Source organism: Macrotis lagotis, chromosome X, assembly GCF_037893015.1.
Source record: "Macrotis lagotis isolate mMagLag1 chromosome X, bilby.v1.9.chrom.fasta, whole genome shotgun sequence".
NCBI lineage: Eukaryota > Metazoa > Chordata > Mammalia > Peramelemorphia > Peramelidae > Macrotis > Macrotis lagotis.
In genome coordinates this window covers 247,133,729-247,158,049 of record NC_133666.1, presented here as the reverse complement: position 1 = coordinate 247,158,049, position 24,321 = coordinate 247,133,729, and the positions used below count along the sequence as shown (strand labels likewise).

General features: G+C 34.6%; 1 protein-coding gene across 2 annotated transcripts in view; it reads right to left on the bottom strand.

Annotated features, from left to right (window-relative positions):
• Window positions 1-24,321, bottom strand: part of AGGF1 (angiogenic factor with G-patch and FHA domains 1) — a 57,422-nt gene that overhangs the window by 31,067 nt on the left and 2,034 nt on the right. Inside the window, exons 2-5 of one of the 2 annotated variants that reach the window (XM_074204101.1) lie at window positions 22,113-22,215; window positions 20,503-20,705; window positions 19,611-19,790; window positions 12,605-12,793 (exon numbers count right to left, since the gene is read on the bottom strand). In XM_074204101.1, coding sequence (XP_074060202.1) covers window positions 12,605-12,793; window positions 19,611-19,790; window positions 20,503-20,705; window positions 22,113-22,215 — 675 coding nt within the window. The remainder of the gene's footprint in view (window positions 1-12,604; window positions 12,794-19,610; window positions 19,791-20,502; window positions 20,706-22,112; window positions 22,216-24,321) is intronic. The other variant, XM_074204102.1, reaches the window with a different exon arrangement.

Here is a 24,321-nt window from a genome sequence, read left to right as displayed (position 1 = left end):
GAAGTGAACTAACTTATCCACAGTATTCAAAATTTCTCCATTTGCTGTAACTGATGCTTCCAAGTATGGATGGTATGGTGCTGGCTGTGAATTGTAAGGCCAAAATTAGCACAAATAACAAAATCTATATTATGTTGCATCTCAGATTCAGAGGTTAAGAAGCAGCATTGAATATAAAATCATTTGTGAATAAAAAATCATGAACCAACTCTGCCTCCATTTTAGTCTTGGTTGTAGCCTTTTCAAATTAGATAACTTACCAGCAGTGCAGTGGTTGACTTTGATACCACGTTTGTTCTACTGAAGGCATTGGACACTGCTAAAAACATCATGCTAGAAAAGCATGGGAGCAAGCATAAGGCTTTGCTTCACTTCACTATTGATGGGGAAAGCACAAGAGCATTGAAGATTATCTAGAACCCAGGTAAGCATGCTGTCATGTAATTGATGTGCAATACTGATTAATCAAATCTTGACATAATTTTCCATAAGCCTTCACAACTGACAGTATCAAAGATCTACAAACATTGTATACAGACCTCTGCTTTGCTCCTGACATTTCTCCTGGAGTTGTTTGGCAGCAGACACCGTGTTGGCTGTTCCTTTCTGAAGCTACATTGGTTCTCAGGTAGATGACCATGAAATATGAGTCTATTAAGGATGATTCTATTAAGAACCTTGCCAGCAACAACTAAGAGAGTCCCATGTTGTGATCGTCACAGAACAATCTATTTCCTTTATCTTTATAGAGATGGACAATGATGACATCCCTGAACTGGGGTATAACTCCCTCTTGCCATATAATCTGGAAAATTTTAGTCAGTTTTTGTAAGAGCAATGAATGGACCTCCCTCCTCCAACCTTGTAAATCTCAGCTGAAATAGAATCAGCACCAGGTACTTTGTCACATAAGAGTAGTCTAATGGTACTCAAAACCTTTTCTCCAGTTAAAAATTAGGCTAGAGAAGGACTGACTTTGGTGGCTTCAGCACTAATTGATGATGGTCTATTGAGATGATAGAAGTATTCAGACCATCCCTCCAGGATCACAAACTTATCACTAATCAATGTGACTGACTGCACCAACACCAAGTACCTGAGATATGCCATAGATCTTTGACCCAAATAGCCTTCAGGGCATCATAAAAGTGTTTTGGATTGTTATTATTAGGGTAAAAACTGAATTTCGAGAATTCAACATCTAAGCTTTGCTTTGTTTTGTACTCTATTATGAAGAAGCTAAATGTTGCCTTCTTAGATATGGAGGAACTCTCCTGCTAGTAAACCTTATGGAGTTCTCATTTCTGTTGTTTGTTTAGTAGCTTCTGAATATCCCCCCATCATTTCTGTCAAGCAAGTCCTAATATTTTCAAATGTTTTGATCCAAATGAATAAATGCATCAATATACACTAAAACTCTGAAAGCTGCTCCTTTTCTGTTCCACTGCTAATTACCATATATTGATCGAACTTTCCCTCCAAGTTAGCACAGTAACTTCCTGCTCAGAGAAGTGCTCTAATCTGTAGATAAAATTTTCTGATAGTTATCTCTGCTGCTTTTTTTGAATGTGAATATTTAGCTTGGAGAGGATGTCTATGATGTCCAGCACTCTACCAAATAATGTGTTAGTCATTCTCACATTCTTTCTGTCTTGTTTCTTCTTCTTCGTACAATGACACAGTCTATTAAATACCAATGTTTGCTCTGAGGGCACATCTATAAAGTTTTATTGCTTTATAGAAGACAGTGTTGGTGATAAGAAAGTCATGAGGCCTGCAAGTCTTCAGTTGTAAGTGACCGCTGCTGTTGCTGGCCAGCATTCTTCTCAAGGAATCACTACCATGTCTGGTAGTCTGTGGCTATTCTTGCAACAAAATCATCCCCAAATCTAAGCTTGTTCTCTTCCACCACATTGATGATGAGAGCCCCCAGGTCTTCGTAAAATTATTTTATGGCCTCATCAGGTTTCATTATGCTGAGCACATAGACACTGACAAGCATGATATTTTCTTGTAAAGAGCAATTACACTGATGACTCTTTGTCATTTACTCCCCTTCTCTGAGACTACAAAATACGTGAAGAGTTCCAACCTTAAGATACTAAACAAGTTGTCAGCCTTCACTCAGAGTGGCTATTTGAATGTTAAACCTTCTGAGTTCTTTCACAACAAAAGCTGCTGGTCTTTCAGGGCTACTGGATTTCTAGATGTCCAAGTGTGCACATCCATGGACCAAATCATCTTTCCAATATTTTTTGTATTTTTGTGTTTCAATCATGGGATGTAATCCCTGCCTTTTGTGGTAAGCAAACCAGGGTTGGGTGAAGCATACAATTTTTAGAGCACCTTCCTCATAAGGGCCAGCTATGAAGGTCCTTAATAAAGGCTATTCAGATATCCAGGGGGCTGCTGAATCCCACTGCTGCTTCCACTGAGATGAACTTGTAGCACAGGCTGCCTATATACAGGGTTGTGATAATAGCTTCCAGTGTATCTGCACCTGCAGTTGCCACTTGTTTGCTGCCACAGGACTTTGAGATAGATAAAACTGGTTAGATGGTTTTGATTTGCACATAACTTGGATTTAAGTGAGGTAGAGTTGCACAAATTGTCAGCCTCACTCTCTCTTCCAGAGTCATCAAAGTTTTAGCAGGAAGACAAAAGCCAAGAAAACTGATGGGAGCCAGAATTCAGCGGGATCTTAGTATCCACAAAAATGAAGTGCCTGCTTCAGCCACTTTCATAGCCTTTGGAACAAATTATTCTCATCTGTGCATTCCACCAGAAGTATTTACCCACATGAGTGGATAAATACCCTCTGAACTCACCAAAGGGTCTGAGATCCCTCAACTACTTTCAACTTTCTGATGAAATAGTTTACCAAAGTACGACTACTGCACATGCTACAACTTCTTGAACTACAGATGAGATATCAAAGGCAGAAAGCAGCCCTCATACGAGAAGTACTAATCTCACTTGAACATATCCTATACCCTAAGGTAAAGTCAGAAGTAAGGATTGAGACTCAGGTCTCTTAATTTCTGGATCAATACTCTATCTTTTGTACTATTCTGTCACTCCTAGATACAAATGGACCGGATTCATTTTATAGGGTTCACATACATGTCTAACAAAATACTGTATTACCACAAGATTATTATTATTATGCAGTAATCAGTTACAAACTACTTTGTGAACAATCCTCAGATGCATATATTTATTTACAAACAAAATCCTACATTTTAAGATACTAAACAATTTACTTTGGTATTTTCCTTTCATATAATCCACATTTTGCTACTGAATACAAGCACAAACTAATTTTAATTAAAATGAGAAAAGCATATTATTTTAAATTAATTCACTTTAAAGATCACAGATGACTGCTCCTTGCCTTTTGACACATATATTAATCTCTTACATGATAAAAAAAATTTCTAAACATTTGGATGTTTATAGTGGATATATAAAGTGTTTTGGGGGGGGGGCGGCTAGGTGGCACAGTGGATAGAACAGTGGCCCTGGAGTCAGGAGTACCTGAGTTCAAATCTAGCCTCAGACACTTAATAATTACTTAGCTGTGTGGCCTTGGGCAAGCCACTTAACCCCACTGCCTTGAGAAAAAAAAAAACCCAAAACCCTAAAGTGTTTTAAATACATCTGTGATTTACAATTGCTGCCTCTACTTATTCATCAATCATGTAGTAATAAAGTCCATGTAATCTACCTTTCATTCCCTAATTCTCCTTAAAATGCAGCTACAAGGTCATCAGAATAGCCTCCTTACCATCCAATTCATTGTCCTTTTTCTGTTTTTCTTATCTTTTCAGCAGGGCTGGACCCTGCTGACTTATATAATCTTAATTCTCCTACCTCCACTTCTTTTGTGTCCTTTGTTATCTCTTCTTCCTCTTCCTATTCCTTAAACTTAGGTGTCCCCCAATGTTATGTCCTTAGCCCCCCTCACTAAAGGAAAGAGCACACAGAGAGCAGAGATGCTATTCATTCCTGTAGCTTCAATTTTCATCTTTGTGCAAATATCCCTAACTCCTTGGTACAGTATCAGTTTCATTTTATAGCAACCGAATCCAACTTCTTCATTTTCATAATATGAGGCAAGAGATGCCTAGGGTCATAGGGTTTTATCCACAGCCGGGATACAAAATCAAGTCTTCCAACTTGAAATCCAGGGCTGTTTCTACTATAACATATTACAAGGACTCTATCTGGCCACTACATCCTCAAACTGAATAGGTTCCAAATAGACTCCAAAAAACTCATCCCTTGCCCAAACTCCTTTATTTTTGTCTATGACACTGCTAATCTCCGATTTACCCAGGTTAATAATCTGAGTCATCTTCAACTCTTTCTTCAACTTGGTCCTCCATTTCTAATCAACTGTCAGGACAAGACCTATCCATACCACTATCAGAGTATTTCCTAGTCTGTTCCTTCCTTCCAGATACAACTACAACACATTCAAAGATCAGTCCCTTTCTTGTTTAGACTACTAGTCTCTGAATGGGCTAGTCTTTCTTAAATAAATCTTTTTCACTGCTTTGTAATAAATATTTCTAACATACTGCCTTATCACCTCACTATTAAAAAAAGACCCAGTGGATCCCTATTGCTTATCAAGAAAGGATTAGGAGGTGGCTAGGTGGTGTAGTGGATAAAGCACGGGCCCCTGGAGTCAGAAGTATCTGGGTTTAAATCTGGTCTCAGACACTTAATAATTACCTAGCTGTGTGGCCTTGGGCAAGCCACTTAACCCCATTTGCCTTGCAAAAAAACCTTAAAAAAAAAAAAGGATTAACTCCTCAAAGCCCTTTATAATCAATCTCTCTTTACTAACCCCTTCATGCATGTTTCCACCCTATTCTCATGTTATGATCATGCCTCCTCCCCTCTCAACCCTTTTAGTTAAGACCATAGCTTCAGACCTTCACTTCTACAACTCCTCTCATCAAAATTTCTGGACACCAGTATTGATTCTCTCTGCTTTAGTCTAATCTAGGAGGTAGTCCTCCTCTTTACCCTCCTGTTCTCTTCCAGGAGACTGCCCCCCCACCATCATTCCCTCTCTCTTTAACCCTCAGTGTCTCCCTATCTGCTAGTTTCTTTCTCTGATGCCTAAAAGAAAGCCCAAGAACCCCAATCCTTAAAAAAATTCAACAGACCCTACCATCTACCCTCAAGCTCCCTTTTTCCTTTCTCAAACTCATAGCTACTTTTTTCCTCTTCTCTTGCTCTTTTTTTAACTACAATCTGGTGTCTAGCTTCTGACCTCATTATTCAATTGAAACTGCTCACTCCAAAGTTACCAATATCCTTTTTATTGCCAGATCCAAAGGTTTTTTTTATTATTTTTGAACTCACCACAGCTTTTGACACTACCAATCACTCCTTTCTCTCCTGATATTACATTGTCTCCATATTTTCATGACACTACTCTCTCCTGGTTCTTTTCATAGCTACCTGACTACTCCTTTGATAGATCATTCAGGTCATGCCTGATAACCAGTGGGTGTCCCATAGGGTTCTGATGTTGGCCTTCTCCTTCTATACTACTTTATTTGATAATGTCATCAGCCTTCTTGGAACCAATAATCATCTTCATGCAGATGATCCTCAATTTATTCAGCCCTATCTGCTAGCCTCTGGTCTCATATCTCCATCAGAATGTCTCTCCCCATTCTAGTCCACCCTTCATTAAGCTGTCAAAATGATTTTCCTAAAGTGCAGGTTCAACCATTTCAACACTTCTATTCAGTATAGTGGTTTCCTATCATTTCCACAATCACAGAAAGAATCCCTTGTTTGGCTCCCTATCATTTCCACAATCACAGAAAGAATCCCTTGTTTGTTGTTCAAAGCTCTTTATAACTAGTTTCTCTCTCCTTCCCTCTTTCCGGGCTTCCTCCACTTCTCTTCTCAGCCCCCAAACATTCTCTTTAATCTGGTTTCCTGGCTGTTCCTCAACAAAAATACTCCATCTTTCATTTTCAGGTATTTTTATATTATGTCATTCATGCACGCACAGAATGTTTTCCCTAATCCTTTCCACCTCCTGACTTCCCTGACTTCCTTCAAGGTCCAGTTAAAGTCCACTTTCTATAGAAATCCTTTCTGAAACCCTTTTAATTCCAGTGCTTTTCCTCTGCTTATTATCTCCTATTTATCCTGGACATGGCTTGATTGTACCTAGTTATTTACAAGTTGTTTTCTCCATCATACTGTAAGCTCCTCAAGGTCAGGGACTGTGTTCTGCATTTTCTGTGTTCTCAGCAGCAGCATGAGAGCCCAGCAGAGTAAGATGAATATGAGATAGTTATTAAATACTTACTGACTGATCCCTAGAAGGAGCTTTCTTACACATCAGTCCACATTTCATTCCCCCTTTCTTCTTTCTGAGCTTGCTTCAGGCACCCCTCCTTCATGAAGCCCTCCTGATGTCCTCCTTACTCCCCTGTACATTGCTGGTACACTAAAACTTGTTCAATATTAAAATCAGAGCATCTCACACTTAGAGGCTACATTACAGAAAGTATTCAATATATTAACTTACTGAAAGGTAAAATCAACGGACAAAGATGAAGAAAGACAGGAACAACCAAGACATGCATACTGATCCCTGGCAGGTTACGGTGAAGTCATACTTCAGGGTTTCAAGTGGGAGTTAGGCAAATAAAAAGCAAACTGTACAGACACTCTGATGTAGCAACTACATAACCGGACTTCATGGGAAGTCAAAGATCAAGTATATAACAGAACATTCAAGCAAGTAATTTTTATGATAGAAAAGAACTGCAAACAAAAGGGGCTATTGATAACAGGGATTATATACAAAATAAATTTAGTATATGAATATAATAGATATTATTTTCAACAATAAAAGATTACTATCTTTCTGGAGAGCAATTTGGGATTTACACCCAAAGAGCAACAAAAATGTGCATACCCTTTGACCCAGTTAATACCACTACTGGGTCTATACCCTGAAGAGATGATGAAAAAGGGTAAACATCACTTGCACAAAAATATTTATAGCAGTCCTGTTTGTGGTGGCAAAAAATTGGAAATTAAGTGAATGTTCTTCAATTGGGGAATGTCTTAACAAACTGTGGTATATATATATATGTCACAGAACACTATTGTTCTATTAGAAACTAGGAGGGATGGGAATTCAGGGAGTATGGAAAGATTTGCATGAACTGATGCTGAGCGAGATGAGCAGAACCAAAAAAAACATTGTACACCCTAACAGCAACACAGGGGTGATGATCAACCCTGATGGACTTGTTCATCTCTTCAGTGCAACAACCAGGGAGAATTTTGGGCTATCTGCAATGGAGAATACCATCTGTAGCCTGAGAAAGAATTATAGACTTTGAACAAAGACCAAAGACTATTACCGTCAAATTAGGGGAAAAAAAGCATTATATTGTTATGCAATTTTAATATCTCATACTTTATGTTTCTTCCTTAAGGATATGATTTCTCTGTCATCACATTCAACTGAGATCAATGTATAACATGGAACCAATGTAAACACTAACAGAATGCCTTCTGTGGGGGGTGGGGGAGGGAAGCAAGACTGGGGGGAAAAATTGTAAAACTCAAAATAAAATCTTTCTTTAAAAAAATAAAAAATAAATAAAAGTAAAACAACGTAAGTGAAAAGATCACTAAAAGAAAAATAAATTCAAGGTAATGGAAAAATCAGTGAAGGTCTTAAAGAAGAGAGAACAAAAGGCAGAAAGGCAAGGGACAACTAGCGGAAAATATAGTATATATACTGTCAGATAAGGCTGCTGTCTTAACTGTCTTTTATTACATATTTTGTTTGTCATAAAGGAGGGCTCAATCTGGGATTGAGAAAAGGAAATGACTATCACATAAAGACAAAAGGAATCAGTAAGAGATTATTAAAGTTATTATCACAAGAGATCACATTTCAATAGTCTAAAGATTATTTTATCCTCTCTGTAGATCATTGAAATGTGATCTCTTGTGACTTTTAAAAATCTCTCACAGATTCATTTTGCATTTCTGAAAGTTTACCACCTAAATTAAGCCAACTCAATTTTCCAGCTGATGAAAGAATGACAAATTTAGGGTATTTGTGAGCCAGTTTGGAAAAAAAATTGGGTCATTAAATATTTAGATACAGTTGTAGGTCATTTAGTATGTTATTCTGGTAAAGTTGGTTATTTTATTTTCTATGGTTTCTTTGCTTAATACCATACCACCTCCAAAGAGACAATTAAAAAAACAATTACTAGTATCTTGGTACTTTGTTCTATTATTTAAAGCTATAAGACCTATCTGGTGAGAAGGAGTACCAGTATCTTCTCTGGATAGTTCCTGTTAGTTTTTGAACACTTTGAAGGTAGGTCCCCTTCTTAGTAAAAATGATACTTCATAAGAATTAGTTAAATCTTGCCTTTCAAATTAGCAGGTACTTACTAAAAAATTTGTTGTTGGTGTTGAGTTGTCTCAGTTGTGTCTGACTCTTCATGAATGCAGATGAACAAAATATTTATAGAAAATAATCCATACAAGAATCATAGAGTTGTAACTTACTCATTTTATACATAAAGAAACAGTTATATGGTTCAAGAAATGATTTTGCTTCACAATAATGCTTTGGTTCATGAGGATTAGAAAGGAATATACCTTTTTCTCATAGTATATGATACCTATACCAAAACTGACCATGTACTAGGATATAAAAAAATCTTACAATCAAATGCAGAAAGGCAGATATAACTGTATAATTTTCAGATCATGATGCAAAAGGGCCATGGAAAAATAAACCAAAAATTAACTGGAAACTAAATAACCTAATTTTAAAGAATGAGTGGCTCAAACATAATATCACAGAAATAACAATTTCATTAAAGACAATGACACATCATACCAAAATTTATGGATTGTAGTCAAAGCAGTTTTTAGGGGAAATTTTTTTTTATCTCTAAATGCTTATATAAATAAAATAGGGAAAGCAAATTGGGCATGCAACTAAAAAAGCTAGAAAAAGAAACAGGCTCAGACAAGTAAAGTGACTTTCCCAGGGTTACTCTACTAATAAGTGTCTGAGATGAGATCTAAACCAAGAGTTACTGTGATTCCAATGCCCTATCTACTACCTACCCCATGATCCTCTTAAAGATATTTTGGGGGTAGTTGTGGACATCTAATATTAAAACAACCTTACAGATTTCACTAGATTTTAGAGTGTCACAGTACAACAAATACCAATGCTAAAACTCATGCTGATATAGTGCCTTAATGTTTATAAAATGCTATCCCCACAATTTTGTAAGGTAGGTTGTTGTACAACTATTATTTCCTTTTTTGTAAAGTGGAAACAGACCCTCAAAAAGCACAAAATTACCACCCATTATATACATAGTCAGTATAAGAACTGGGACTTCAAATTCATTTCTTCCAATTCTAAATCCAGTCCTTTTTCTAATTCCTAGTAACAGTGACCTTTCATTTCAATATAGGGAACTTTCATTGAGAAAACTCTCTTTCAATGGAGATAAGCAATTGCTCTACAAATGATGGTTGTAGAGACTTGCCTAAAGCAAAAAAAGTTTGATGAATCGCCTAGGGTCACATGACCAGTTATATATCAGAAAAAAATCTGTGACTGTCTTCCTTCAATCCACTTACATGGGGCTGCCTCTTTGAACCATTTATATCCATCCATAGACAGCTTTTTTTTCCTATATGGAAATATCACATTCTATTTAAAAAAACGCTTTTAGAAACAAAAATTTAATTCCGCTCCTTGAAAATTTTAGATAAAATTATAAAAGAAGGAAAAAATGGGCAAAATTAAAAAAAATGTTCTAGTTAAATAATCCTCTCTGGACACTACTTTTAAAGAAGGAAAAGCCTGAACTTCCTTTTCTGGAAAGAGAGGTTTGTTTGACAAAGTTCTCTTTCGTGCTGTATTAGCCCCATCTGCTGGAACTTTTGCTTTTAGCTACAATTATCAATACTTTTAAAACCTAAATCATTTTTAAAGGAATATTATTTCTTGCCATCTTTAAATAGAACAAGATATAGATGATTTCATCTTTTCTTGATGATTTGGGCTTATTATAAAGAATATAATAATGTTCTATAAAAGCATATTATGCTCAAGGGCTAGTGAGGCAAGGTCTACTTGTTTTGCTCTCATACACCCTGTGATGCTTCTCTAATAAGTTGCTTTTTTAAGTCCTTCCTTTAAACTGTTACGTTACCACTTCTCACTGTACCCCAGTTAGGCTACTGATAGCAGCATTCACCTTCCTATGCTACTTCTAATATGAGGTGAGCTAGAAGACAGATAATTAAGTTTATAAGAACTGATAGTTAAGTAAGACTCAATTTTGAGCAAGAGCATGAGGGTCTCTTGGATTGGATATAGCACAATGTCTTTGTGAGTTAAGAAACTTTTCTTGTTTCCAGGTTCAAGGCTATGATCCAGAAGGTTAAGACTGCTAGACAGGATAAATAGAAAATTATTGTATATATGTATATAACTTAGCACATAACTTTTCAGAAGAGAAGAACTAGTTCTAATCCTCTTGGAATATAATCTGATTTGTCTACCTTAGAAATTTTGAAGCTTCATATGATTTATGTTTGACCTAAAAATAAGTCCTAAAGTCACCTATATTCACCAATTTCCCATTCCTTCTTCTCATGCTTCCATTTCTTATGCTTCAATATATAGCAGAAGCTTATATGTTCTTTGTTTTTTCAGAATAAGAAACCACAGAAACTTCATTTTGACTCTATACCAGGGCTGTCCAACCCAAAAACACACTGAAAATTCTATGGCTAATTTGCAGTATGAAAGTATAAAATGAGTCCCAGAAAGTGCTAATTTGCTACATATTCAAGATTAAAATAAATTCTCAATAATATGACCAACAAAAAACAGTCCAAATCTAAATTAGTCTTGATAAACAATCATTTAAAGGAAATGATTAAATTTTTTTGTTCTCTGCTGAAAATTTATATTAGCAGAAAACAACAACTAGTCAATCTAATTGAGTTTAGATATTGATTCTTAAAAAAAAAAAAAATTGGAAAAGGTACAACTGAATTCCCTAAAGGAAACAAAGCCCTATTGTTAACATGTAGAAAGAAGAGGAAAATCGATGACAACTGTTAACTTAGGGGTTCAGAAACTGATCTGATTATTTCCAATCCTTGATGCCTTTTAAATGATAGGAGAAATTAGGAAACTTATGGGATAATGACTTTAAATTTGTATAAGTTGGGCTGCAACTTTTAAAACCTTATTTCTTCTCCCTTCTCTTTTCCTTTACAGAAGTAGATAGATAGTGGATAAATGTCATTGATAATTTGTTTTTGTAAATGCTGCCTCTACTGAGAAAGATTCATCTCTAATAAGTTTGTGTAGAAAACTTAAAATCTGTAATAAGTTTAAGGCAACAATCACTTATTGTTGGCACACATATTACTATGTACCAGATGTGCACTAAGCTTTAGGTAACCAGAGAGGCTGCCCTCACATCAGAATTACTAGTCATCCCTGAACAAGAAGTTTACAGCCTAATGGGAGACCACATGCAAGTAAATACGTAAAAACAAATAAATACAGGGTAAACTGATGATAATCCAAAACTTAAGGCATGCAGATTAAGGAAGACTAGGAAAGGCTTCTTGTAAAGGGTGGAAACTTCAGCTGAAACCTGAGAAAAGTCAGGAATTCAAAGGGAGGTGAAAGAGAGAACTGGGAACAAATAAATGAATAAACGCATAATCAAAGTGAAAAATAAAGATTCAAAATGGATTGAGCTGGGCTGATATTTGGGGAAGAATTTTAGGATAGAATGTATATTTGGCAAACTATTTAGGCTGAGATAACTTTGTTCATTTATCATCTCCTTATGAAACCACATTCAAATGTTAAGAGAATGAATCCTTAACTGCCCTTTGATCATTAAAAATTGATTAACCAGAGATCTATATATTTTTTTCTTTGAACCTATTAATATTTTTAGCCTGTACAAATAACTTGTCATTACAGAGGTTATATTTGTTAATAACTACTTAAGGCAAGGCTTATTTGTCCTAAAAATAGCTTTCTTAATTTCAATTCATTACAACAAACACATTAAGCACCTATTATGTATAAGGCCCTCTGCTATTTGGACAGATATGACACTGGCTATGCTTTCTAAGAATATTAATTTAATGGAAGAGGCAAATATACAAATTGCAATAACATAGAGGAGAAAGAGATAGTTCAAAGGAGAAGTTCAGGCAATGTTCTATGGCTAATTTGAGGAGAGAGAGAGAGATATCTTTTACCTCGGTGTCAGAGAAGACTTCATGGAGAAGATGGCATATATTTTGAGCCTTGAAGTTCAGTAGCCAGAATCTAGTGAACAAGTCCACATTTATCCTATCAAAATTTTATGTAATTTTTAATAAGATTCTCAAGATTATGGTCTGAATTCACATAGCTAGTGATTTTTTTTATAATTTAGTGATTTCTTTATAATTTTAGGTGTAAATATAATAATTATATAATATTTATTTTATAAGATTGTATATGAAAAAATACCTTTTCTTCATTGGTTGTAAAGCAATCTGGATCTTTCCTTTTCTTTTTCCCTTTTTTATCTTTATTTTGTTGAGTGGTGGGAGTCTGGTAGGGCTGTAAATCTACTCGGGAATGAAACTGATATCTACCACTTTCCACATCACAGTAGTAATAAATTCCAGTAGAAGGATCATAATACAGCTGATTTTCCTTTCAAAGAAGACAAAAAAAACAATGAGTTATATTAATGTAAAAAGTTAGTAATTCAAGGAATATTAAGCACAACATAAATACCAATAAATATGCCCAATATTGTACATTTTCATAGCTTCCTGAAATACTTATATGCTATACTGTGCAATAACTGCACAATTCAAAACAAGTAATCTCATCCCTTCTCTCCAAAAGACTAATGTATGATTTCCAATTCTATAATTGTGTTATTCCATATGATCTGCCAGGTTCAACCTCTAAAAGTCTCAATTTCACAAAATATGCATCTATCCTTTATAGTTAAAAAAAACCTTTTTAATAGTAAAAAAGTTACAATGTACTTAAGAAGATAATGACGAGACCGTCAAACTTTCAGTAAATAACTCATGAAACTAAGAACAATAGTCTTGATAAAATTTAATATTTTTTCTTAATTTTTTTTATTTATTTAAGGCAATGGGGTTAGGTGACTCGGCCAAAGTCACATAGCCAGGCAATTATTAAGTGTCTGAGGTCACATTTGAACTCAGGTCCTCCTGACTCCAAGGCTGGTGTTCTTTCCACTATGCCACCTAGCTGCCCCCAAATTTAATATTTTTATAATGAAAGAATTTAAAAACTGTGCCTTCACTTACAAAGTGACATTTGAGTTTTGACAGATTATGGTTTAAAAGTAACTGTAAAACCTTTTGCATTGATTATAGACACATGTATACACCGCCTCCCCCAGGGCTGGCTATAACCAAAGGAAAATAAGACCACATTGAAAATTCTATGACTGATTTGTAGTATGAAACCATAAAAATGAGTCCCAGAAAGTGCTAATTTGCCACATATTCAAGATTAAAATTGATTCTCATATGACTAACAAAAAAGTCTAAATCTAATAATTTAGCCTTGATAAACAATCATTTAAGGAAAATTAGTAATTTTTTGTTCTCTGCTGAAAATTTGTATTAGCAGAAGACAACTAGTGATTCAATCTAATGTATATTTTCTTATGAGTCATTTTTACATATCAAGAGTAAAAAATTAATGATATTCAAACAAAATAAACACTTAAAATATAAAACTGAAGCAGAAATGCTTCCATTTTTCCTATTAATAGTTCAATGTGACAACAATCAAATGACACATCTATTACACTAGGCATTTCTTAACACATTCACAATACACTGAATTTCTTCACCGCATTTGCTTTGTACTTTTATGGGAAATGGAGAAGTTAAAAATCTGACATCTGCACAGTTTTAGGCTCGGGGGGGGAAACAAAAAATCCTATCTATTACTGATACTGTATTTCTTCTACCTGTAGAGCCTAAGAAATAGAAATATTCTTGTGTTAAGGTTACAATTTAGTAATAATAAAAACAGAATCAACTAAAAAATAATGAATTCCTAATTCTTCAAAGTAATATGCTTGTTTGAATACTTCATCTTTTATGACTAACTGAATCTCTTTAAAATAATCTTCAGTTTTGGGGGCAGTTGGATGGCACAGTAGATATAGCACCAGCCTTGGAGTCAGGAGGAGCTGAGTTCAGATCTGGTCTCAGACACTTAGTAATTGCCAAGCTGTGGGACCTTGGGCAAGTCACTTAACCCCATTGTCTGGCACCCCCCCCCAAAAAAACTCCCAACAACAAAAACCCTTTGGTTTTTTTTCATAGTTGATATTGTTAAAAGTTGCAGGAGGCTCTTCTCTTCTTGATTTATCTATTTTCAGGTTTCTTTTTAAAATTAAGATTTTGGTTTTCCCTAGTAGCTTTTCTAGGGGAACCTAAATGAATAAAAATAAGACTATGACTGAAGCCACACCAGTTTTGTTGTCATAATCACACAATCCTGTCGATCTGATATTATAAATACAAGTATTTACCTTTCTATTTACAAAAAAAGTCAAGAATACATGCCAATAGAATCAGAGACTCAGAATAGTGACAATGTAGGTGGTAAAAATATCACCTCCATCTTACACGTTAAAAAAACATTCTGAGAAATGTCACGGTATGTCTGAGGTCACTGCTAGTAAACATCAATGATTGCATGCAAAACTCGGTTTTCAGACTAATCCTAGTGCTACATCTACTACCTTATGCAGTGAATGTAAAAACCCTGTATCGCCTCAAATCCTTAGCTGAAGACTATGGAAAATTTAGAAAGACTGTCATCAAGATTGAGGACTTCTATTTCATTTTAAAAGATTAACTGACCATGAAATACTGTAATGGAAACTAACAGTATTATTGGAGTCTTTTCTCAAAAATTAGAAAATCTGTGGCAGGAAGGAGAGAGAGAGAGACAGGCATCAATTTCATAAACATCAATTTGTGAATATGTTAAGTATTCACAGGTTTCACCAAGGTGGAAAGAAATATGGACCCCGTGGCAGGTTTTCATTCAAATACCAGACAATACCTGGCCAGACAAAACCATCCCCCCAAAGGTGAGCCAATAGGTGATAAGCTATTTTTGACTACTATTTCTTACAAAACTTTGACTGCTCAGGTACGAAAGATTTATCTTCTGTATCAGTAAGAAGAAATGATCACAGTGAAATATGTATTAATAGTGTAACTCATAACTTATACAATAGGATAGGGCCACCTGGATCACAGTGCTCAGATATCCTTGGTCACTCAGAACAACTTTTTTTTTCCTACATGGACCAGGTTACTACTCTCGCTCATATCAGCCTAGGGAAGGTTGAAATTTCAAGGTTCATTCAGGCTCTCCTTATTGCTCAAAAATTTAGCTCAGTCTCCCAAATGTTCAATGCATATCCACAGAAAAGTTTAATTTTTGAGTTCAAATCATTAGAATTTAACTACTAGCCCCCCAATGTCTAAGAGAAGCAAAGAAAACATTTTTCTTTATATTTTCTACACTAAAATAATTTCTTTTGTGTATAAAGTATGCAGCAAAAATGGGTCCTCAAAATTTTACTTTAGGTGTGTGTTCAAACAGAATTTTAAAGCATATTAAACTTTATTTACCTTGGGTTTTAGAATAGTGAGGACATTAAAACACATTGAGTAATCTATTTTGCTACAATTTATTTTGAAATATAAATAAAAGATTGTAAAATACTAAAGAAAAAATTCTACTTGGAATTCTAAGCACAAATATTAAAATATTTGGTTATTTTCAACACTATTCATGATAATAGTTATTCCTTATGGATAATTCATGCTTGAAGTCAAATCCTGTTTGTAACATTAGAACAGGGAATGATATAATTATAATGGCACAAGGTTAGAAATGAGGTCATTGATCTCTTTAAAATGTAATTGGTTTTAGTGAGACACTAAAAATAATGAAAGATAATATGGAATTACAATAGTTCTAATATGATATTCTTCCTTAAATTTAAATGTTTTTAAGGTTGTAAATTCAAGCAAGTGGACAGTGATACCTCAAAGAATGAATCCTCTGTGAATGAAGCTCCTTTTAATAAAGTCTAACAAAACAAAAACTTTCATAAATCCTGTGAAGTAACAATGTTGGTCAAAATTATTCGCTCAATGTAATGTTCCAGTTAACAGGCACCAACGTGCACACAACTCATGAGCAAAAATAATTTTAAGTACTGCTATTATTTGGCCAACATTTGGCTAAGTTGATCTTCCAGTTTGCTGGTTTCTGCATTCTGTACACTTTTCTCCCCTTTGTATAAAACTTTATTCCTCTGAGGTTTCTGTAGATCTCATTCCCATTAAAAGAGGAAAAAGACCTTAATGTCATCATTTATACCTGATAACTGTTAATATTTTGAATTTCAGTCATTTCCATTTCATATATATATATATATATATCTTATTATAACTTTGAAATGAAAGGTTTTGGCAGTCAGATTGAGAGAGAGGTTTTAAGGTGGTTTCCCCAGAAATTGCTCCAAATTAATCATAAGATTATTATAATATTATCCTGAAAGTAAAGAATTTTTAGAATTAGAGAAAAACTTTTAAAAAAATCCATTACAATCTCTTCATTTTACTGATAAGGAAAGTGAGGTTTCAATGTGTAATCTAAAGTCACAATGCTAGGTAGTAGCTAAATAGGGTCTACTAGGAAGAAGGGATTAGCTTTCTCATTCTACTACAAAGTATAATCAGGGATGAGCTTGATTATGGTGATAGGAAGCCTATTTCTGGAATCTTTCAGATACAGAGAAAAGTTTCATCCATGGTCCCTTCAATCAGGATATGATTATGTATGTACATCTGAAGGACACCTTAGAAGTCGTGAATCCAACACCTTCATTTTATAAATTAGGAAATAGAGGACCCAAAAGGGCAACTAATTCTTCTAAAGCCACAGAGCTAGGAAGTAGAAGACCCAGGTTTTGAATTTTGCCTTGAGATCCCCTTCTCCTTGATCTTAATAGTACTTTTTCCCCTAAGCCTTATGTGACACTTCTTATTTATTTGTTTGTTTTTCAAGGCAATGGGGTTAAGTGACTTGCCCAAGGTCACACAGCTAGGTAATTATTAAGTGTCTGAGGCCGGATTAGAACTCCAGTCCTCCTGACTCCAGGGCCAGTGCTCTATCCACTGTGCCACCTAGCTGCCACCTGAGAATATTCTATACTCCCAGATGCAAGTTTACGTTCTATTTTAACTCATATTTTTAAAATATGAAATAAACCTTTCCTCAGTTGAAAAAGAGCCAAAGGTCATTAACAGATAGTTTTCAAAAGAAATCAAAGTTATCAATATTAAAATGCTCTACATCACTAACATTTTAAATAAGATTAAACTTACAATATAAAAAGGTAAAATTAATATTTTTAAATATAGGTATATATTTAAATAAATAAGTACTGATTAAAAATACGTTAATTAAAACAACTCTGAGGTACTATCAGACTGGCAAACATGACAGAAAAGGAAAAAGACAAATGATGGAGAGATGTGGGGGGAAATAGGGACATATAACACTATTAGATGGAATTGTGAACTGGTTCAATCATTCAGGAAAACAATATAGAACTATCATAGACCAAAGGGCTATAAAACTATGCATACCCTCTAACTCAGCAATGACACCATTATGCAACTGTATTACAAAGAGATCAAAGAAAAGTGGAAAGGACCTATACATACAAAAATATTTAACAGCTCTTTTTGTGGTAGCAAAAAACTGGAAATTGAGGGAATGTCCATCAACTGGGGAAAATAGCAGAACAAGTTGGTGGTAGATTGGTAGAACAAGTGGTAGATTGTGATGGAATATTATTGTATAGTAAGAAATGATAAGCAGGATAATTTCAGAAAAACCTCTAAAGGGGCGGCTAGGTGGCACAGTAGATAGAGCACTGGCCTTGGAGTCAGGAGTACCTGGGTTCAAATCCGGTCTCAGACACTTAATAATTACCTAGCTGTGTGGCCTTGGGCAAGCCACTTAACTCCATTTGCATTGCAAAAATCTAAAAAAAAAAAAAAAACACAAAAAAACCCCTCTAAAGACTTATATGAACTGATGCAAGATGGAAGTGAGCAGAACCAAGAGAACACTGTACAAATAAACAGCAATACTGTAATGATGACCAACTGAGAAAAGACTTAGCTACTCTGATCGATGATAATTCTAAAGGACTCTCAATGAAAAATGCTTCCATCTCCAAATAGAGAATTGATGAATTCTGAGTAAAGAATGAAGCATATTTTTTCACTTTTTCTTATTTTTCTTGCCTTTGGGGAGGGAGTGAATTTCATATTACTTGCCTTCTTAATAGGTGGGGGAAAGGTTACAGGGAGGGAGAGAATTTGGAATTCTAAATAAAAAAGAATCTTAAAAAAAAAAAACCAGCTGCCTTGTTGGAGACTATCCCCACACTTTCCTTCTTAGCAAGTCACATTGACTGAAGGAATGTGAAAGTATGAGCTATATCACTGATGTTATCAAATCATGTAAAAAAAATCAGAAGGCAGCATAATTCAGTGAAGTAACACAACACTGAAAATAAAGAACTCAAATTATTTTTCTGGTATAATTAATGATATATTCTATGCTTCTGTTTTCTCATTTATTGAAAATGAACACAGACATAAATTAATAAAATGTGACATGCTTACATGCTAATATATGTGTTTGCTAATAATAAATAAAAGGATTACTGAGATTTTTAAAAGAAAGATAACTAGTACTTGGATATGGATTTATACAAATAAAAAATAATTTATCATGAAACTTGAATACAGGTCCCACTTGGTTATTTTCCATCTAACAGGGTTTTTTTCCCTTTTTTTCCCCCCTTTTCAGCCTATTGTTATAGTAATTTAAAAAAAAATTCTTTTGAAAATACTTGGAATATAAATTTATGTACCCAAAATGTTCACTCTTCTTGCAACAATATAATTATTAAAAACTCTTAAAAATTCTAATATTTTTGTACATTATTTATATAAAAATGGAATATAAATGGCAAAAATGAAGTGACAAACATTGAACAAAAAAATTCTACAACAAACACAATTATATTTATTCTAATGAACGAAAATTCTGGAACATTCTATAATCTCTCAATGCGCTTCAATAATTCTGAGAAGTTGGGGGCAACTAGATGACACAGTGGATAGAGCGCTGGTCCTGGAGTCAGGAGGACCTGAGTTCAAATCTGGCCTCAGACACTTATTACCTAGTTGTGTGTCCCTGGGCAAGTCACTTAACTCCACTGCCTTGCAAAAACAAACAAAATAATTCCGAGAAGTTTAAAAAGTGCAAGTTTCTTTTTCTTTTGAACTTAGATTTAAACATGATTAAAACCAGAAAACAGTATACAACAGTAAAGAAAAGATTTTGAAGGACTTACAGAATCATAGTAAAATCCAGTGCTGTGATCATAATATAATCCAGTACTTTCATCGTAACTAAATCCAGTTTGTGATACAGCAGCTTCTGCAGCAGCTCTCAAACTTTCAGCTAATGATGAACCATCTAATTCGGCATTTTCTGTTCCTACTACATCTTCAGCTTCCTGGGGGAGTAAAAACTGAATGAAATGAGACAAAAGGTATCCTGAAGAGGACCAAGAGATAAGCATAAATAGGTTTTGACCCTGAAAAAATGATTAAAAACAATATGACTCAGGTAACATGAGAAAAGCTCTACTGAAGGTGACTGAGACTTCAATATTCAATGAGGATGGCTTTTTAATTCTTTAAGGTATTCTATTCAAATATGATCCAGTTTTGAAGAAGTTCAAAGTTAGTATGTGATAATTACTGAATAACCAATGTTAAGCCACCACCAATTAGTTAGGTATCTTTTTTTATTTCTCAGATCAATAAGAAGCAGAATAGCAAATAATAGATCCTGAAGGTAAAAATAAATGGAACTGTTACCTTCAAAAATGTATTTTTTATTTCATAATTAAAATTTCCTCGGTTTTTTACTTTTGAAAGTTATTTCCCTTATATGACCATAACTACTAAAGAAATTTGCATAAGAAAATATTTAAAGCAGGTGATGTAATAATGTTACATCATAAATTTTTGTAGTATATGACATACAGATAAAAAAATACACATCTAAGAAATTCTTTATCTATCTGCCCAAGGATTTCTATACTTTGCTTTCATTTATGATTATTTAAAGTCTAGTTTCACCTATTTTATAATATTGAAATTCTCAGTTAGAAATGAACTTACAAAGTGAAAAAAAAATACCACGTAGTAACAGTTTGAATTTTGCAAGTCTATTACCTGTGAACTGGGGGTAAAATTATCCTCTTGTTCATATTTAGCATTTTCTGTTGTATCAATGTCAGTATGACCCTCATTCTCTCTATGTAATGGGTCTGTAGAATTATGATTGGGCTCTTCATGCTTTTGATTTTGTTCAAGTGGATGTTCAGACCCCTCATCTGGAGGACTAACATTCTGATAGTATGTCTGATAATAATAATCTGTAGCAAAAGTAAAGTAAATTATATTAGGCAGGTCAGAAAGGACATTATATTTTCATAGTATTTTGTAATCAATGAAGGACCCTCAAAAAACAATGTTATTAAATTATAACCACATTGATTTCTATTACCCATATAATGTACTTTAAAAACTTCCATATAATATTCAAATCAATTTTCAATAACAAATCTCTTTCCAGGTATCTCTAGTATCTTAGCTTTAAAACTTTTAAAAAAGGGAACTGTCTGAGAAAGATGAAAAGAAAGAAGTATTAAGGTAAACTCTATTATAAATAACCTTTAGCAACCACTTACTCTCTATACAGACTCCTTGCTCTCTCTCCTCACTATGACAATAACAGGAAGACTGGGTAGAAAAGTTTGGTCTGCCCAATAAGGCACTTTTACATGATGCAGAAGGAAGAACATCACACTTGGAACAACAAGAATCAGGCTTGAGTTTCAGCTTCTCTGCTTAGTATGAAACTGTACATTCTGGCTATATACCAGCTATTTCATAGGGTTGTTGGAAAGAAAACACTTGTTAAATGGCAAGTTTATTAAGTGTGAGCTCTTTGAACTGAAGCTCATATACCTACAGATATGAACCTAGGAATTTAGCAGTTCAGATAAGTTAGACAAGACGGTTTATTTGAGGAAAAGATCAGTTAAAAATCAGTCAGGATCACTGATCCTCTATTTAGACTTACTGAGGCTATGGTGCTAATGAGGCCAAGAGGATGGACAGCATCCCATAAGAGACAGTAAGCTTTGCACTGCGTAAATACTCCACACTACTCACATAAATTATTGCACTAATCTCAAAAACATCACAGATACATCTTTTTGTTATACAAAGGCTCGTGTGAGAAGGTAGATGGCTTAGATCCATCAATCATCACCACTACTAAAAACATAATTTAAAATAATTCTCCTGATGACATTTTATCAGCAACACATTCCTATATTAAGCACAGCACATGCCAATAACTTCCATTCAAAGGGTTTTCTGACTTATTGGAATTAGCTCACTGTATTGAACTGAACAGGACAAAAAATTCTACCAGATACTTATTTATTTTAAATTTAAAGAAAGATAACCCTAGGTGACACAGTGGATAGAGCCTTAAAATCAAGAGGATGAGACTTCGAATCCAGCCTCAGACACTTGCCTCAAACTATTTGTGTGATGTTGGGCAAGTGACTTAACCCTGGTTATCTCATATCCTGGGCCATCTCCAGTTGTCCTAATTCATATCTGAACCGAATGGCTCTGGAGGAGAAAGTGAGGCTGGTAACTTAGCACAGCATTCCCCTCACTCAAATTCAATTCACATGCAGCTCTTGGCAACATTCCCTGATGTTGTGATCTTCTTTGAAAATGAAGAACAAAACATTACTAAATACCTGAGGTTGACCAAGGAATATAGTCGTCTGTTTGGACTTCTACATCAGACTTGGTACTTTCTTTTTTTTTCCTAGAATGGATTTCATTACTGAGCTCTTCTACCTGAAAGAAAACAAAGGACTATCTTTAAAAAAAAAAAAAAGATACTTTTAACCAATTACAGACAACATTCTACATAACTATCAGTAACTGTTTTTCTTGACAAAAGCTGTTAGGTTTGTTTTTTTTTAAGTATACAGAGCTAACACTGAGTTTCTTTCATCTTTCCTATTTAATCCAAGGAACTGGATATAATGATTCTTAATATCTCTTGTATTAATTCTTACAGAAATCAGTATCTAACTAATTGAAGGAGATTAAAGAATTCCCTAAATGGATTCTTTCTAACCAACATGTCAAATGATTTATAAATATGATGCTAAGATTAAAAAGGTTAGTAGTTCTCCATAAAGAATTACAAAACTAGAAAAATACAAATTTCTATCTGTATTGCAATTAAATCTGTAATATTACTCAGTGCCCTTCAACCTTGACAATATGTACTTAATTAAATGTATTAATGCAGTTTAAATGCTTTTGTGAGCTTATTTCTTAAAATAGCAGTTTCAAGATTAAAAACCACTGCTCTGATAGAAGAAAACTATGTTAGCTACTGGGATATAACTACCCTATATGTGCCTATGTCATTTAAGTCCTTGAACAAACTCTTAAGCATTCTACTCTGATATCTAGGGCATTTGACAGGGAGAAAATCAAAAGTTGCTTTTTTCATGTTATGGCCTAATATTGCTTTTAACACAAAATAATGTTAGTTTGCTACAAGTCATGCTCTCTTTGTTCTGTCAACTGTCCAAAGGGCAGGTAATGACATATTACCTGAATAACCTCTGTGGCCTTTGAAAAGTGATGAAAAATTCAGAATCAATTCTTCATTATGTGCCAAATATGTAGGCAATTTAGATTATTCCTATTTTGAGCACTTATTGCCTCTTAAGTACCTAATTTTGGCTAATTCACAATTTTAGCCACTTACAAGCACAAAAACAGGGGCAGTAGAAAGAGAGAGTTGACATGAAGGGTTAAAGTAACTTGGGGGAAGCACTTCATCCATTTCAATTATTCATGCTATCTCTCATATTAAATTCTTGATCAAGTATGTCTTAAAATGTTGACAAAACCACTTCCTAATCAAATACGTGTAAAACCAACTTAAACCACATATTTTAAAAACTAAAACTTCTCTCTGAAACTCTCCATCTTACTTTGATCCTCTTCTTATGTACTTTGGTTTATTGAGCTGAAAAGATCAATAATATAAACATTCTTTGGAAAATAATAACAAAGTGTGAAAGTTGGACACAACTGAAAAGACTGAACAACAGTTTGGGAGGACGTGCACTCATGAGAGATGGGAGATGTATGGTTATATATGAGAAAGGCCAGTATAGCTGAACTGTAGAGTAAGGGAGGAGGAACAGTGTTCAGTTAGGCTAGAAATGAGGAGCCAAGTTGTAAAGAGCTTTAAAAGCATGTTTTATCCTAGTGTCAAAAGGGAGACATAGAGTTTATTAAGCAAGGACGTGATGTGGTCAGATCTGCACTTTTAGAAAATCATTTCGGCAGCAGCATAGAAGAATTGGATTAGGGAATGTGAAGCAGGGAGACCAATTAGAAGCTTGATACAGGTGAAAGGAATTGACTGGGCATGTAGACTCAGAGAAAATGAGGAAACCAGGATAATAAGATTATGAAGCACGGTATTGTCTTTGACAGAAAAAAGGGAAGTCTGGAAGAAAGTGAAGTTTTGGGAAACAAGTCCTAATTTAGATAAAACAGATGTGAGGCCTTGAGGATAATCTAGTTAAAAGGGACTAATAGACAATTGATGATATTCAGGAGACTGAGGAAATTTAAACAGATTTTGAAGTCAATTAAAGGAGAGACAACGAGGTGAGGGGGAAAGAGAGAAAAGGAGGGAGAGTGGAAGAGTAGAAAAAAGAAAGAGAAAGTGACAAGACTACAGGAGGAAGAAAAAAGGAAGACAGAGAATGGCCCAAGACAAAGACTTGGGGAGCACCAAGATGTGATATTGAGGATGAACCAGCAAAAGAGTGAAAAGGAGCAATTAAGTAGGAAGAGAACCAGGAGAATGAATGTCATAATGTGTCTTGAAAACCTAGAGAAAACAAAGTGTAGAGAGAAAGTATT